Source organism: Ruditapes philippinarum, unplaced genomic scaffold, assembly GCF_026571515.1.
Source record: "Ruditapes philippinarum isolate M1 unplaced genomic scaffold, ASM2657151v2 ctg474_1_1_1_1, whole genome shotgun sequence".
NCBI classification, from domain to species: Eukaryota; Metazoa; Mollusca; class Bivalvia; order Venerida; family Veneridae; genus Ruditapes; species Ruditapes philippinarum.
Genome location: NW_026860999.1, coordinates 370,687 through 386,305, shown reverse-complemented (window position 1 = coordinate 386,305; position 15,619 = coordinate 370,687). Strand labels below are relative to the sequence as shown.

The following is a 15,619-nucleotide window of genomic DNA, read 5'->3' as shown; positions in this document are numbered from 1 at the left end:
TACAAGGTCAATGTGGACCTTGACCTTTGACCCCTTGACCCCAAAATCAAAAGGTCATCTGCTGGTCATGACCAATCACCATACCAAGTTTGAAGTTCCTAGGCCTAAGGGTTCTTAAGTTATTGATTGGAAAGCATTTTTACCTACAAGGTCAATGTGACCTTGCCCTTTGACCCCTTAACCCCAATATCAATAGGGGTCATCTGCTGGTCATGACCAATCACCATACCAAGTTTGAAGTTCCTAGGCCTAAGGGTTCTTTAGTTATTGATCGGAAACCGTTTTTACCTAAGAGGTCAATGTGACCTTGACCTTTGACCCTTGACCCCAAAATCAATAGGGGTCATCTACTGATCATGACCTATCACCATATCAAGTTTGAAGTCCCTAGGCCTAAGGGTTCTTTTGTTATTGATCGGAAACCGTTTTTACCCAGAGGTCAATGTGACCTTGACCTTTGACCCCTTAACCCCAAAATCAATAGGGGTCATCTGCTGGTCAATACCAATCACCATACCAACTTTGAAGTTCCTAGGCCTAAAAGTTCTTTAAGTTATTGATCGGAAACCGTTTTTGCTTACAAGGTCAATGTGACCTTGACCTTTGACCCCTTGACCCCAAAATCAATAGGGGTCATCTACTGATCATGACCAATCACCATACCAAGTTTGAAGTTCCTAGGCCTTAAGGTTCTTTAGTTATTGATCGGAAACCGTTTTTGCTTACAAGGTCAATGTGACCTTGACCTTTGACCCCTTGACCCCAAAATCAATAGGGGTCATCTACTGATCATGACCAATCACCATACCAAGTTTGAAGTTCCTAGGCCTTAAGGTTCTTTAGTTATTGATCGGAAACCGTTTTTGCTTACAAGGTCAATGTGACCTTGACCTTTGACCCCTTGACCCCAAAATCAATAGGGGTCATCTACTGATCATGACCAATCACCATACCAAGTTTGAAGTTCCTAGGCCTAAAGGTTCTTTAGTTATTGATCGGAAACCGTTTTTGCTTACAAGGTCAATGTGACCAACATAATGGGTTTGCGACCAGCATGGATCCAGACCAGCCTGAGCATCCGCGCAGTCTCATCAGGATCCATGCTGTTCGCTATCAGTTTCTCTACTTGTAATAGGGTTTGTAAGCGAACAGCATGGATCTTGATCAGACTGCGCGGATGCGCAGGCTGGTCTGGATCCATGCTGGTCGCAAACGCATTATGTTGGTTTTGTCATGACACAGCTCAACTGTTTTTTTCAAATTATTACCTGCTCCGTTCTGTAAGTTTTTTTAACACAGGAGGCCATGTTGTAAATCTTTTCAATTAAATCTGGATATCTCCACAACAGGTAAACTATGATATAAAGTCATTCATTATATACACAGCATACAAAACAAATTTGTGAAGCAACTATGCACAAGTAAACTCAACATTTCACAAAATCAAATTCAATAACTGAAAATCAGATGATGGCTGATACTACATGTATATAAAGAAATTAATATAAACTTATTCATCTTTTAAATAAAACACTTTGGTAAATAATTATTCCTTTTGATCCTTAATTTGCAACTTACATTTACATATATGAACATACATTTGACCCAAAACTACATTTAATGCACAATACCAAGGAATTAAAATTGTCAAAAATTTAAAAATGGTTTATTTACTTTGAACATTAATATGAAACTTTATATAAAAAACACACACACACAACAGTAATATACAACCTGTAGGATATTGCACTTTTTGTTTATCCATCTCAAACAGGATGGGCTGTTTATTAACACAATAGATGTAGGCATTGTCACCAGCATGTGTGTATATCTTCACTATGGTTACTTCCTCTTTGTTTGGAATGATGTCAGAAACTGTTTCACTATCTAAACCATGAAAATTCTTCTGTATCTCCAATCTAAGCTTCTTCCTGAATTAAATATTATAATGACACAATTATGATATTTTGCTTTGAACAACAGTTTACACATTTCCATATACTAACTCAACCATTGGCTTATTTGTCAGGTCAGTAATGATAAAAAATATAGCAAAATATAATCCCCATTTAACAACAATTAAGACATAATTACTATGCAGAACCCATTAACATAATTATACTATATTATAAACTATACCTTCACACTATTGACTAACATAAAATTTTGCTTCTACATGTGTAACAAGAGCACCACATGTGATGTTAACGCTTGTCTGTAAGTTATAAAGTTTCATAACAACATTTGTATTCTAAGTTTAAAAGGAGCAGAACTCTTAAATATATTGATTTCCGGATAATGTCCCTTGTCATGATACACAAGTATATATTTTCAGTTTCATGTTCATACCATTCACAATTTTTAAATGATTCAACTTAAAAGGCAATCTTGACTAAAAGTTAACAAGGGGCATAACTTCTAGAATAATGCTCTCATAGTTATGCCCATTGTCTTACCATGAATCAAGTATTCAAAGCTTTGTGCTGATACCTTTTCAAGTGTTTGAGAATGGAGCTACATTGAAGTTTTATGCACTTAGCAACATCAATGACACAGCGTTCATAATTTACATGTACTTAAACTTTTTCTTCTAAAAATGGGTTCATAATCATATTTTCTCTTGAAACATAGCACTTAACAAAATTTATATTCTTCAATGGCATAGAAAGGTTAAACTATCAGTAACAGTAAATTTTCTATGCTTTTTTTTCTGGAAATCATTTACATTTTTAATATTGAACTTTTCACAGCTGAATTTTGATTGCTGCAATTTTGTCTGTAATACCGAATGTCATATAGAATGGGCATTTTGATTGCTTTTAATCTGACACAAATCATGAAATAACCAATAAAAAAGCTGTCTTTGACACATCTCTTATCGGCTGGGTATCGGCTAAAAATTCCACAGCTATTAAATATTAAAGGTTCAGCCGTATGTATCTAACAATGTGTTACAGGGTATGTTTTTATTGTTTGTCTGTGTTTTGAGATTTTTTAGATGTTTTCCAATAATCAAAAGTTCTTGTAATATCTATTTTTAGGGCCAACTCCCCTCAGTTTCAGTCAGGACATTATTTTGTTCTCTGCCATCCGATTATTTTGTTCTATGCCATCAGAATCAAGTCTTCTGCAGATGCCCTGTGCCACAGGCGCTTGTCACATAATCAAATATTTTACATAATCGGTCTATATACATATCTTTTTTTTTTTTTTTTTTTTTTTTTTTTTTTTTTTTTTTTTTTTTTTTTTTGAGGCCCCAACTGGGTAACCCCGTTTATTTACCCCGTAATAGGTATGAGAGGGTCGGGGTCATCCCTCTGATACCTTACATGATATATACATAATATTTAAATCATCATCTATAATAATATTTTTTATATAATTATAATATACATTATATTCAAACATTCAATCAATTTTCATATAATATGTATAACAATTATGTATGATAATGTATTATGTAACAGCTTCAAAACAAACAAAGAATATTGGTTTTGGGGTAAATTGATTTAGTGTAGCCTATTAAGTTTATTAAAGTTCTTACAATTTGCCATCCTTCATTTACATGTTTGGTCAAATTTGTATTTTGTAAATATTCCACGCCAATTTAAGACTATTTCTAAAACCAGGTATTGTAGGTAACACGATTTTTCTCTTTGACAAATAAATATATCTTTTCAATTCTAAAAACAAAAATATCATATTTAAAATCATTAACTTCAGAACCTAAAATAAATGATTTACAATTAAAATTATCATCCAAATTATCTATCTTGTCTTTCAGATATTGAAATAACAATTGAATTTTTGGACATTCCCAAAATAAATGCAACAGAGTTTCCTCTTGGCAATTGCAAAAAAGTACACATTTTACTATTGACAATTTTCATTTTGAATAAAAGTGAGTTTGTTGCTAAAGTTCTATGAATTATTCTTGTCTGAAACCACTGAATATAGGAATCTTTGGTACATTTAAATACATAACTATATATTAAATTCCAATTTATATCAAAATTTGTAAAAAATGAGTTCCATTTTTCTTGACATGTTGGTACATCTTGATGATTTTTAACTAGAAATCATAAACATATTTCTTTTTGATATTTTGTGTAATTAAAATAGGTTTTATATAACAACTCATAATAGGGTATTGAACATTAATAAAATCTTTACAAATAGAAATGTTAAGCTTTTGTGTATATAATAATATTGCTTTTTTCAAACTATGATATTGTAAAAAATTTACTTGTTTTTGTGTCACCTGCTCTAAGTAAGTTAAATCTACAAAATCGCCTTGGGGATTAATAATATCATTAACAAATCTGATTCCTTTTTCATAAAAAATTTTGATATAAAAGTATCTATTTCCTGCTAAACAAGTTATGATTGTAAAACAAATGGCATTTGTAACACTTGTTCTAAACTGTCTATACAAAGTTTATCTGTAAAAATCATATAAGCTTTTAAAACATCTATCCAAAAAGCATTTTTAATTTTATCAATTGTCAATTTTACAAAACAATTTACCTGTGCTAAACACTTTATCAATATTGAATAAAGCCATCACTAGCTTATAACATTTACTATTACTATTACTAACATATCTTTTAAACCATTTTATCTTTACAGAATGTATATAACTATCAATATCAATCATATTTAGACCACCTTCCTGATATGTTTTAATAACTACTGATTGCTTTATCTTTGCTTTACCTTCCCATATAAATTTATAAAATAAGTCATTAAGTGTTTTTCAAAAAATGCTGAATTAGGTGTTGGTAAACTTGTAAAGCAATGAGTGAATAAAGGAAGGAGTAATGACTTAACAACAGTAATTTTTTCCTATAGGTGTTAACATTCTTTTTTTCCAGTATCCTATACTATTTTTTAACTTTTTTGAAGTTTTTCATTAAAATTTAACTCTATCATTTTTTCTAAATCAACATCAAATATCAAACCTAACAATTTAAACTGTGTATCACCCATGTCAGTTTCCATTTTGTCTTAATAGATCTTGTACTGTATTTAAGAGAGCCTATCCAAATAACTTTAGTTTTATCAAAATTTACTTTCAATCCTGAAATTTCTGAAAACGTGTTTAATAACTTTAAAACAGTATTAAGGGAATTTTTCTGATCCATCTAGCAAAAGTGAAGTATCATCAGCAAATTGTGTAATTTTATATTCTTCCCCATCTATATTTATACCTTTAACATCTTTACATTGTCTTATTTTTATTGCTAAAATCTCTGCACATAAAATGAAGATATAAGGTGAAATAGGATCGCCTTGTCTACAACCTCGTTTAACTTTGAAAAACTTTGATAAATATCCATTTAAAATAACACAAGTTTCAGTATTATATAAAAATAAAGATATCCATTTTTTAAACATAGGACCAAATTGAAAAAGTTCTAGACATTTCTCTATAAATGTAAATGATAATGTATCAAATGCTTTTTCAAAATCTATCATCATTACTAAACCTGGTATATCATTATCCTCAGTATATTTCATAATATCATACAATAATCGAGTGTTCTCACCAATGTATCTATTTTTAACAAATCCTGTCTGATCCTTTGAAACTAGAATATCTAAAACAAGTTTAAGTCTATTTGCTATGGAACCTGAACCTAATTTATAAACTACATTTAATAAAGTTATTGGTCTCCAATTTTTTAAAAATTGTTTTGGTTTTTTTTTCTTTTGGAATGCATGTTATTGTTCCTAGCTTTTGATTTCTAGAAAAAGAATTAACAGTATAAGCAAAGTTTATAGCTTTTACAACAAAATGTCCAATTCTATTCCAAAATATTTTAAAAAAATTTGCTGTAAATCCGTCACAACCTGGGCTTTTATCATTTTTCATGTTTTTTAATGTAAAAGAAACTTCATCATATGAAAGTAAGACCTTCAAGATTCAATGCTTCATTTTGAGACAACTTGGTAACATTACAATTTTCTAATTCCATATCAATCTTAGATTCTTCAGTTATATCAAAATTTTTATATAAATTTTCATAATAACTACATGTCTTTGTAAGAATATCTTTTTGATCATATATAAAGGATCCATCATCAAGTTCTAGAAAAGGAATAATTTTATCTGAACAATGTGTTTTTTCTAAGTTTAAAAAAATAACTAGTAGGCTTTTCTCCAGATTCAATCCATTGTGACCTTGACCTTATCATAGCACCTCTTATTTTTTCTATTTTCTTAATTCAGTCAATTCATTCTGTAAGTGTAAAAGTTTGTCTTTATTTTCAATTGTCAGGTTTTGCTCTATAAGATTAATTTCTTCAATTAACTTTTTTTCATAAGTATTTCTTTCTTTGACCTTATAAGAGCCTGTAAGATATAGTTTTACCTCTTATTTCCATCAAAAGAGTTTCTAAAAAAAGTTCATCATTATATAACAAAAATTTACATCTTTGTTTTTTGGATCTAAAACATAGTCTATATTGTATACTGGTAACAATATTGTAATTTTACTTCATCTATTTTTTATTTATAATATCAAGGAATTCAATGTCATATAACAGAGCATTATTAAATTTCCATAAACCTTTTCCATGACTTACAGAACTAAAACAAAAATCTAAATATATTATTGAATGGTCAGATTTATAACTAATGTCAATATCACATTTCGTACATACTGATATAAACTATTTGATATAAGAAAAAAAATCTAGTCTACCTTGTTGTATAGGGTTGGTTCGTCTCCATGTATATTTTTTTTCATATTACCATGCAGTTCTCTAAAGGATCATGAGGTCTTTTTCTTCAATAATACTTATTAAAAAATTTCTTGCCTTTACATTATTGTTTTTTGATTATATAGTTATAATAATCTAAGTCAGGATTTTGAACAAGGTTGTAATCTCCACAAATAATTAGAGAGTCATTATCATAAAAGAATCTAAAGTATCAAAAAAATGTTTTTAAAGAAACTAGACTGTCTATGTTTGGCGGCATAAATATTAATTAATGTGAAGTTTATAGACAATCAAGCATTATTTGTAAAATTATGAAATTTCCTGAATCATCAGTTTTTAACAGAATTAATTTTTATATCTAAACCTTTTCTGCATAAAATAGCCACACCTTTGGCATTAGACCTACCATGGCTGTAAAAACATAAAACCATTCCATTCAGAATAAAAATTTCTTTTCAATTTTCTTTTATAAAATGTGTTTCCTGTAGGCAGAGAACATCAGCTTTTTTGACTGAAATAAATCTAAAACATCTTTTCTCTTGATACTATCGTGTAAACCTCGACAATTGTAAGAGAAAATATTAAGACTACTCATAACTAATATTTACAATAATATATTCAACACTATATCTACAATATACATAGCTGCACTTAAGTAAAGTAAATACAATATGTACATGGACCCAGAGAAACACTTCTAAATAACATAATGACCTCAAAAATATAAAAAAAAATGTGCTTGTATATAAAGAAAGAAATACATTTTGCCAATAAACAAGTAAAATTTACTTATTGGAAGAAAAAACTTTTTGTAGAAGATGCATAATATGTTTATGTTTCATCTAATTATATCAAAAATTGAAACATTCTTTTTCATTGTTATTTCTAAAATGAATAACACATTCAATGAATGAAAATTATAAATTAGAGGATATCAAAGATTTTCTCATAAACGTGTGATTCATTCTCTTAGAGATGTATAAAACAAACAATTTTCACTTGTTGTGGTATTCACAAGTAAACAAATGAAAAACAGAAACAAATGTTTTATTCATAAACAATTTAACAAAACTGAATTTTTCTGTAAATTATATAGAACAGAAAATATGTTTTATTTAGACTTTGTTATGCAAATAGATAAATAAAACAATTATAACATCATGTGATCATGGTAACATAAAATGTAATATGAAACTTAGAGTAAATATTAGACAAAAAAATAATGTTTTAAGTAATAAGTCAATATTTCTCTATCATAGCAGTAATAGAAATTACTACTGGCAACCTCACAGGGATATTGTATACCATATTTTACCCAGTGAGTCTAAACCATCCCACTGAAAGTAAAACTCCCTCCCGATAAAGGCGAGGGATAGATGTTAACCAGCCAGCAGAACTAAATACTTACTGGACAGGTTTTTTTGTAGATAGAGAAATTGGAATTCTTTACAGTATGATGACATTAAAAGTGATACATGAATACACACAAATATCATATGATAATGAATCAAATAAGATTTCTATTTTAGAAAAGATTTGAAAATAAAAGTAAGTGTTTATTTCATCCATATTTCACTCACAAGTTTTATGAATATATAATTACCAGTTTCAAAATAAACAAGTAACTTTATTTAAAATATAGACCATTTTATTTAATAAATATACCTATTGCCAGATCAAAAATAACAATTATTGTATTTTAAAAAAATAGAATTTTTTTTAACGTATAAACGTATATTATACACAAGAATTTTATAAATTGTCAAGGTCTTCAATCCACAAATCTATTTTAAGCATTACTTGGCAAATAGGATTTATCATTTATAGCATGAAATGGCCTTATATGATAACATTACAATTTTCCAATATTCTATAAATAACGTAAATAATTTACATGTATATAGGTATAGCATGTTATTAAGAATTAACTATCACCTGCTTAGAAAATCACTTAGTTAAGAAATAAATATATTAAAAAGCTACTTAAATGTAGCCATTTTTGCTTATATCAACATAAGAATTTATTGAAAAATAATCTAGAAATATGTACTTTTTAACTTTTTAATTAAACTCCCCTCAGTTTCAGTCAGGACATTATTTTGTTCTCTGCCATCCGATTATTTTGTTCTATGCCATCAGAATCAAGTCTTCTGCAGATGCCCTGTGCCACAGGCGCTTGTCACATAATCAAATATTTTACATAATCGGTCTATATACATATCTTTATATACATATATAGACCTCTCGAAACAGCTCGAAACTTTTGAGGTAAGGAATAATTTTTGAAGTGTTACAGTTGATATAAAAAACACTGGTTAGAAAGACAAATGACACCAATGAAAAGAAATTCTATAAGAAAGACCCTGCCTACATAATTCACTTTCAAAATTATTATCATTATGATTATTGACCACTGTCAAAAACCTGTAAATTTTATAGAAGATGTTAATGAACAGTACATGAATCAGTGCTCATATCAAGAAGGAAGCGGAAGAAACTTAATTGAATGTTAATGTAAGAACAAACTACAGTAAAATGGACACAAACATGCAAGTGGATACTAAAGAGAAAACTATCCGAAATATGGTACACTAAAAGATATTCTTGTAAACCGACTATTAGATTATTTCTGATAATCTTTTCACAAACATATAAAGCAAACCTATCTGATCCTTTCATAGAAGTTTGAGATTTAATTCTAAAAGGTTTCTTGAACATATTATTGTTCAATAATTGGCGACTAATGCAGCTAGATTCCCACACTTTTTAAACGGTGTACTTGAAAATTTACTCTATTTGTGAAAATTACTAAGGTAGAACGATTAAATTTTTTTTCTAAGTGTTTATCATTGTTTATTTGTAATTATTTATCTGCAATATGAATATATGTGTAGTGTTGTTAGTATTTAGAGATTAGCTCCGCCTACTTGATTAAATATGCACACTCTGAGAACTCTCTCTCTGAGCCCTCTTTGATAGACAGATTAGATTACACATGCAATGTAGCAACATCTCTGTGAATACTCTTGTTAATAAATCTTAGAATAGAATGTTTATATTGAGTTTTCAATACAGTACAATATGTTCCTTGAACAATTAATACATATGGGGTATGATTTCTTACCACAAATGATTATGTAATATTTTGCAATTAAAGCTATGAAGATGCGGGTCTACAGGTTTAGGACTTTAAAGCAGCACGACTCCAGATTAATGCTTAATTATATTTATTTTCATGAACACTTTAAAAATGAAATTAAATGTATAATATTGTAAAGTAAACTATAGAAAGCAATTTACACATTATCAGTGGCACTTACAAACAACGTTAATCACAAAAAAATCCCAAAAAAGGTCAAAATGTGCAAAATAATTATGCAGTAACGCAGTAGAAATATACATGCATGTGCATATATAGTTACACCACGGATTTAAATGTACATTACATAGATTTTAAATCCGTGGTTACACAAAGTGAAAAATTCATTATGATTTAATCGCTCATAACATGTAAATTATTACTTGAATCTTGAATCAATCTACTTTTCCTAAAATCTTAGTACTTTTATTTATCAAGTTTGATTTATTGAAATATTTTCGCTCATCTGCATGGAGGCATGCTAGCTGGACTGAAGCTTAATTTTATCACTATTTTTTATCCACCTTTTTTGTGATTTTAGGATAATTATATAAATATTTGATACTTTATACCTCATGTAATTCAAAATAAAGATCTTTATACGTTTTATGACAAGCAAATATATTTATATTGTAATATAAACATACATTTTTTTCTATAACCTTTATAGAAATTATTTTTCATGATATATATTTGGCACTAATTCATAATAATCAATTATTGATTGCAGGAATGAAACGATGAACCATCCTTAGTGCAAATCCTATCAGAAATAGCGCACAACTGATCTAACCGCAATTAAACGATTCGCGAGCATGTTAAAACTCATCATCTATTATAAACGCAGCTTGATGTCCCTTGTTAATAAACGCAGATGGATGTCCCTGCATTATATTATTATACACCACTTTGATTATATTTCAACTTCTCAACTTGTAGTTTTATTATAGTGGTTAAGGAAGGTGACTTCGATCTATTGGCTCTCAGCGTTACAATCATGGATTCAAATCCTGTCAGGGATTTTACATTCTTTCATGTGAGGAAGCTATCAAGATAGACTACGAAAGATCGGTGGTTCTAAACAATGTGTCCGCTGTAGCCTGGTAAAGGATAGACATATGAAATATATCTCCAACAATAAAACTGGAATGATGTCACATATCTTTAATACATGTACGTCCGGTGTGACATAAATATAACCCCCACCTCACACACAAAAGCAACAATATCCATCACATTTGTAATGTGGTTAAAACGCAGTCGTGTACAGCGTTCAGTTTGATTATAAAGTAAGAAAACTTTTCATATATTTAACTTGAAATATATTTTTGTTTATTCGTATCAATTATGAGTAATTTATTGTGTGACCCAATTGTATGTTTGGCGCTATCACTTATATATGTCGTTTGATTTCTTATAACGTATGCTGCAAACATGTCACTTTTATTTCTATACAGGTTTATTTGCATGAATTTGTTTTCAAAAATTATTATTAATAAGTCTTGTTTTAAGTCAAATAGTATTTAATAAAAGAAACACCGAATCAAACAAATCAAACAATATCACGCAACTTTATGAAGACCAAAACACTTTTTAGTAAAAACAATTTACGAGTAGTGAAATTTTTCATAAAAATCACATCCTTAACAAATTGCATTGAGCACCTGAGATTGCAATGTATCGGCTTCAAGACATTTAAAAATGAAAGCTTCAAACAAAAAAGGGGCTAAACAAGTAAATAGGCTTTTTATTGCATAATAGTTTGCATTACACTTACACCTATTATCCAATACGAAAAGGAAACCATACAGCTTAATGAAAAATTGAATAAAAAGCAGACACTATCTTTGACTATCAATATTTGTACGCTTGTACACTGGAGCATTGGACCGTGGTAGTGGCTGCAATCCTCTGATTATGTCGGCAGCCTTTTCCGCTACCATCATCGTGGGTCCATTAAGGTTTCCACTAATCATACTCGGCATAATTGAAGCATCCACAACTCGTAAATTTTCAATACCAATCACTTTAGTGTCTGGGTCGACAACAGCCATTTTGTCATCCGGTTGACCCATTTTACACGTGCATGCTGGGTGATAGTTACTGTCAGCAACATTACGAATAAACTCATCTATTTGACTAGGTGTCTGAACCTGAGCACCTGGCTGCATCTCCTCTCCTCTGAATTCGTCAAAAGCTTTTTGGTGAATAATTTCTCGCGCGAGTTTTACTCCATCTCTCATTTCTTGCATGTCTTTTTCAGTTGTTAGATAATTTGCCACTATCTTTGGATGGTCCCTAGGATCTCTGGATCTTAGTTTTAGATACCCTTTGCTTGTAGGTCTCATCCCACCGATATGGATCATAAAAGAGTGGCAATCAGCATTACTCCTGCCATGGTCAGTAGATGCAAACGGAAGAAAATGTATCTGCAAATCTGGATGTTCCACACCTGCTTTACTACAGATAAATCCTCCACTTTCAAAATGAGTTGTTGCACCCCATCCTTTCCGGAAAAGGAACCATTGTAAGCCAATTTTAATCATATTGTGCGGAAACTTCCACTGAGCGCTATACAGAGTGACTGGTTTGGTACATCTATACTGAATACACAAATCTAAATGATCTTGCAAATTTTCACCAACTCCTGGAATGTTTGCAACAACGGGAATGTCCAACTTAGCCAAGTCGTCAGCGTTGCCTACTCCTGATAGCATCAATAACTGAGGCGTATTTATAGAACCACCACAAAGAACAACTTCCTTATTAGCAAACACTTTCTTCAACTCACCATTCTCCTCGTACTCAACTCCAACAGCTCTCCCCTTCTCAATTAACACTTTTGTAGCTAATACGTTCACTTTCGTTTCAAGATTTTTTCTCTTGTTTCTGATTGGATGGAGATAAGCAGCAGCTGCACTCCATCGCATACCTTTATAAATCGTCATATCCATCCATCCAACACCTTCTTGTTGATAACCATTCATATCTTCAGTAAATTGGTAACCAGCTTGCTTCCCGGCCTCAATAAAGGCATAATGTAAAGGGTTATTTGTAATCCCGCGAGAAACATGAAGTGGCCCAGTCCCTCCGCGATATTCATTCTCACCCAGTTCGTGCGTCTGCGATTTCTTAAAATAAGGCAGGCAATCTGCATATGACCAGTTACTCGCCCCTTCCTTCTCCCAGCGATCGTAATCATATGCATGCCCACGTATGTACACCATAGCATTGAGTGAAGACGATCCGCCTAGTACCCGCCCCCGAGGCCAGTATTGCACACGATTATTCATTGAGGGTTCGGGCTCTGTGTGGTAATACCAGTTATATTTGTCATCACAAAGGTTGTACATTAATGCGGCGGGCATCCATATTTTCCAAGAACTGTCTTTAGGGCCTGCCTCCATGAGTAGTACATTACATGGTTCATTTTCTGTCAGCCTGTTCGCAAGAACACATCCTGCTGACCCCGCCCCTACAATAATGTAGTCGTGAGTTGTATCATTATTTTGCACTGAGATATTTCTTTTCAAAGACGTTGAAAATTCATTTTTATGTTCTCCAGCATTACACCACTCTCTCCGTTGTAGAAGTCTGACACTATAACCACGCGTCTTTCTATATATCTGTAAAACACAATTTGTCCGTGACATTTTCCCTACGTTTTTCTCTGAAAAAAAGTGTAACTATATTATAAAACATGACTACATGTGTAACTATAAAACATGACAGAAAAGGCGTTCCATACTCTTATAGTCTCCCTTTAAAGCAAATGGCGAATCATCATTTTTGTAAACGATCTAATATAAATCTGTATTTAAGTTTTAAACAAAATTTCCTAATCAATAAATTGTATTTCTCAACTTACGCTAATTTCAGCCTGACAGTACTCAGCGTTTTATAACCTGACCGTCAGCCGAGGTCGAAAACTGTGACGATAACAATGATAAAGCCGTTCCTTTATCTGTACGGAATTTATTTGACCTACTTGAAACATTATGACATTATGCTAATTTTTTCATACTCAAGTTGAGCTAAACTGACTAAATATTTCAAATTATTGACTGGATAAAATGGTGATTGACCAACAGTTCATATTGGAAAAAGTTTAGGATAAAATTTAAATCTGCCTGAAATATGAAAAAGACTGCCCCACTCTTTTTATGAACTGAACGTTACAGGAACATTATAATGGTTATTTACAAAAACATCATTTGGATCCATGCGTTGTTTATTGTTAATGTGAAATAATTTTTTATAATAAAAGGATTTATGGCAAAATTGAAACTTATTTTGACTTTCATCTGTTCACTCATTTATAACCTTGGATGGGCATAATGTCACTTTAAAACAAAACTTTAAGACTTAAAATATAGTTGTTAAATCCGTTTTTTGTGTCGCCTCTACGGAGTAGTGGCGACATATAGGGATCACTTCTCCGTCGTCTGTCCGTCCGTCTGTCCGTCCGTCTGTCCGTCCGTCACAAAACGTGTCCGGACTACTCCTCATAAACTACTAGTGCAATTTCATCCAAACTTTACACACGCCCGGCAAACTGTCGCTCCACTTCAAAATTGTGGTGTACGGTAAAACGAGCGAACGGCATTTCCGAGATAGAGCGGAAGGCCGATTTAAACGCCTAATTGTAAGTATTGTTAATGTTTTTGTCTTGATGACTTGATATTCATTTAAGTTGTATTTTTTCGAAAAACGGAAAATGTAGTTCCGTGTCGGATTGATTTAGGCTTCAAATGGTCTAAGCTGTTACAAAAAGAAAATTATATTAAGCCCGGGAGAACTTTTCTCCCTGACGAAGCGAACGACGATTTGTAGAATATTGAACTTCCCGACCATAGAAATGCCATAGGCCTACCTTTCGGATTTCTTGAAAAAGTGTATTAGTAAATTATCAACCCGTAATAAGAATATTAACTTACGATAAAAATGACATAAAATTTGTCATTTACAAACATATCTTACCAGACAATTTTACATAAAATTCTTTTCTAAAAAATAAGGAGAAATTTCTCGGGATAATCACGATCATTAGTCGTGTAATTATCGGTTAATATTTGCCTGCCATATCTTTACTATACAATGTTACTTGCTGCAAACAAGCCGTGTCAACGTCTATAATAACATTGACAGTTTTGCCAATGAATTTATGTGAATGAATTAATCATATCTGCATAGATATAACATTATTAAATTAGAAATTTTAACATGCCATTTGCTGGTATATGTAAAAATATTGTGAAATTATCAATGGCATGATGAAAGCAACAATTAAAACAAATCATTGCAAGAACGTACTTCAAAACCGGAAACGTTTGCATTTCACCATTTAAAGAGATATTTTACATAAAACTAGCTGATTTAAATAGAAAATATGTCCAAATAAAACCAAGACGTTGAATGCTTATTATAGATCTACTGGATAGAAAAGAAACACACTATACAATTATTGACTAGTGAGCCATTGAATATCATGTGATATTCATCGGCAGATGACATACTGACCGAGGCGATAGCCGGTTAGAAGAACATGGGTCATAAAAGTGATTTCACAAGCAGAACTTGGCCAAGCCTGGGCCCATGCGAGCTACTTCGGCGAGAAAGGCAAGATAATTTGTTTGTTGGAGAGGGAACTGTTTTACAAAAGTCAATGATTTCCAATAGATGGGTTGGAGTCCGACATACCCATCGAGACTTCCACAAAGGAAGCATGTTTTCAAATTAAGTCTTTTTGTGTGC

At 31.3% G+C, this 15,619-nt stretch overlaps 1 protein-coding gene and 1 pseudogene across 1 annotated transcript; both read right to left on the bottom strand.

Annotated features, from left to right (window-relative positions):
• Window positions 1-9,525, bottom strand: part of LOC132714178 (eukaryotic translation initiation factor 2D-like) — a 37,054-nt pseudogene extending 27,529 nt beyond the window's left edge.
• Window positions 9,526-11,257: 1,732 nt separating this feature from the next.
• Window positions 11,258-13,846, bottom strand: LOC132714186 (choline dehydrogenase, mitochondrial-like). Its single transcript, XM_060696975.1, has 2 exons — window positions 13,734-13,846; window positions 11,258-13,535 (listed from the first exon to the last, which is right to left on the bottom strand). The coding sequence occupies exon 2, from the start codon at window positions 13,516-13,518 to the stop codon at window positions 11,707-11,709; it is 1,812 nt and encodes a 603-aa protein (XP_060552958.1). The 5' UTR covers window positions 13,519-13,535; window positions 13,734-13,846; the 3' UTR covers window positions 11,258-11,706.
• Window positions 13,847-15,619: the final 1,773 nt, after the last annotated feature.

Coding starts and splice junctions, on each gene's coding strand:
- LOC132714186 (XM_060696975.1), bottom strand. CDS start 13,518: ATGTCACGGACAAATTGTGTTTTACAGATATATAGAAAGACGCGTGGT.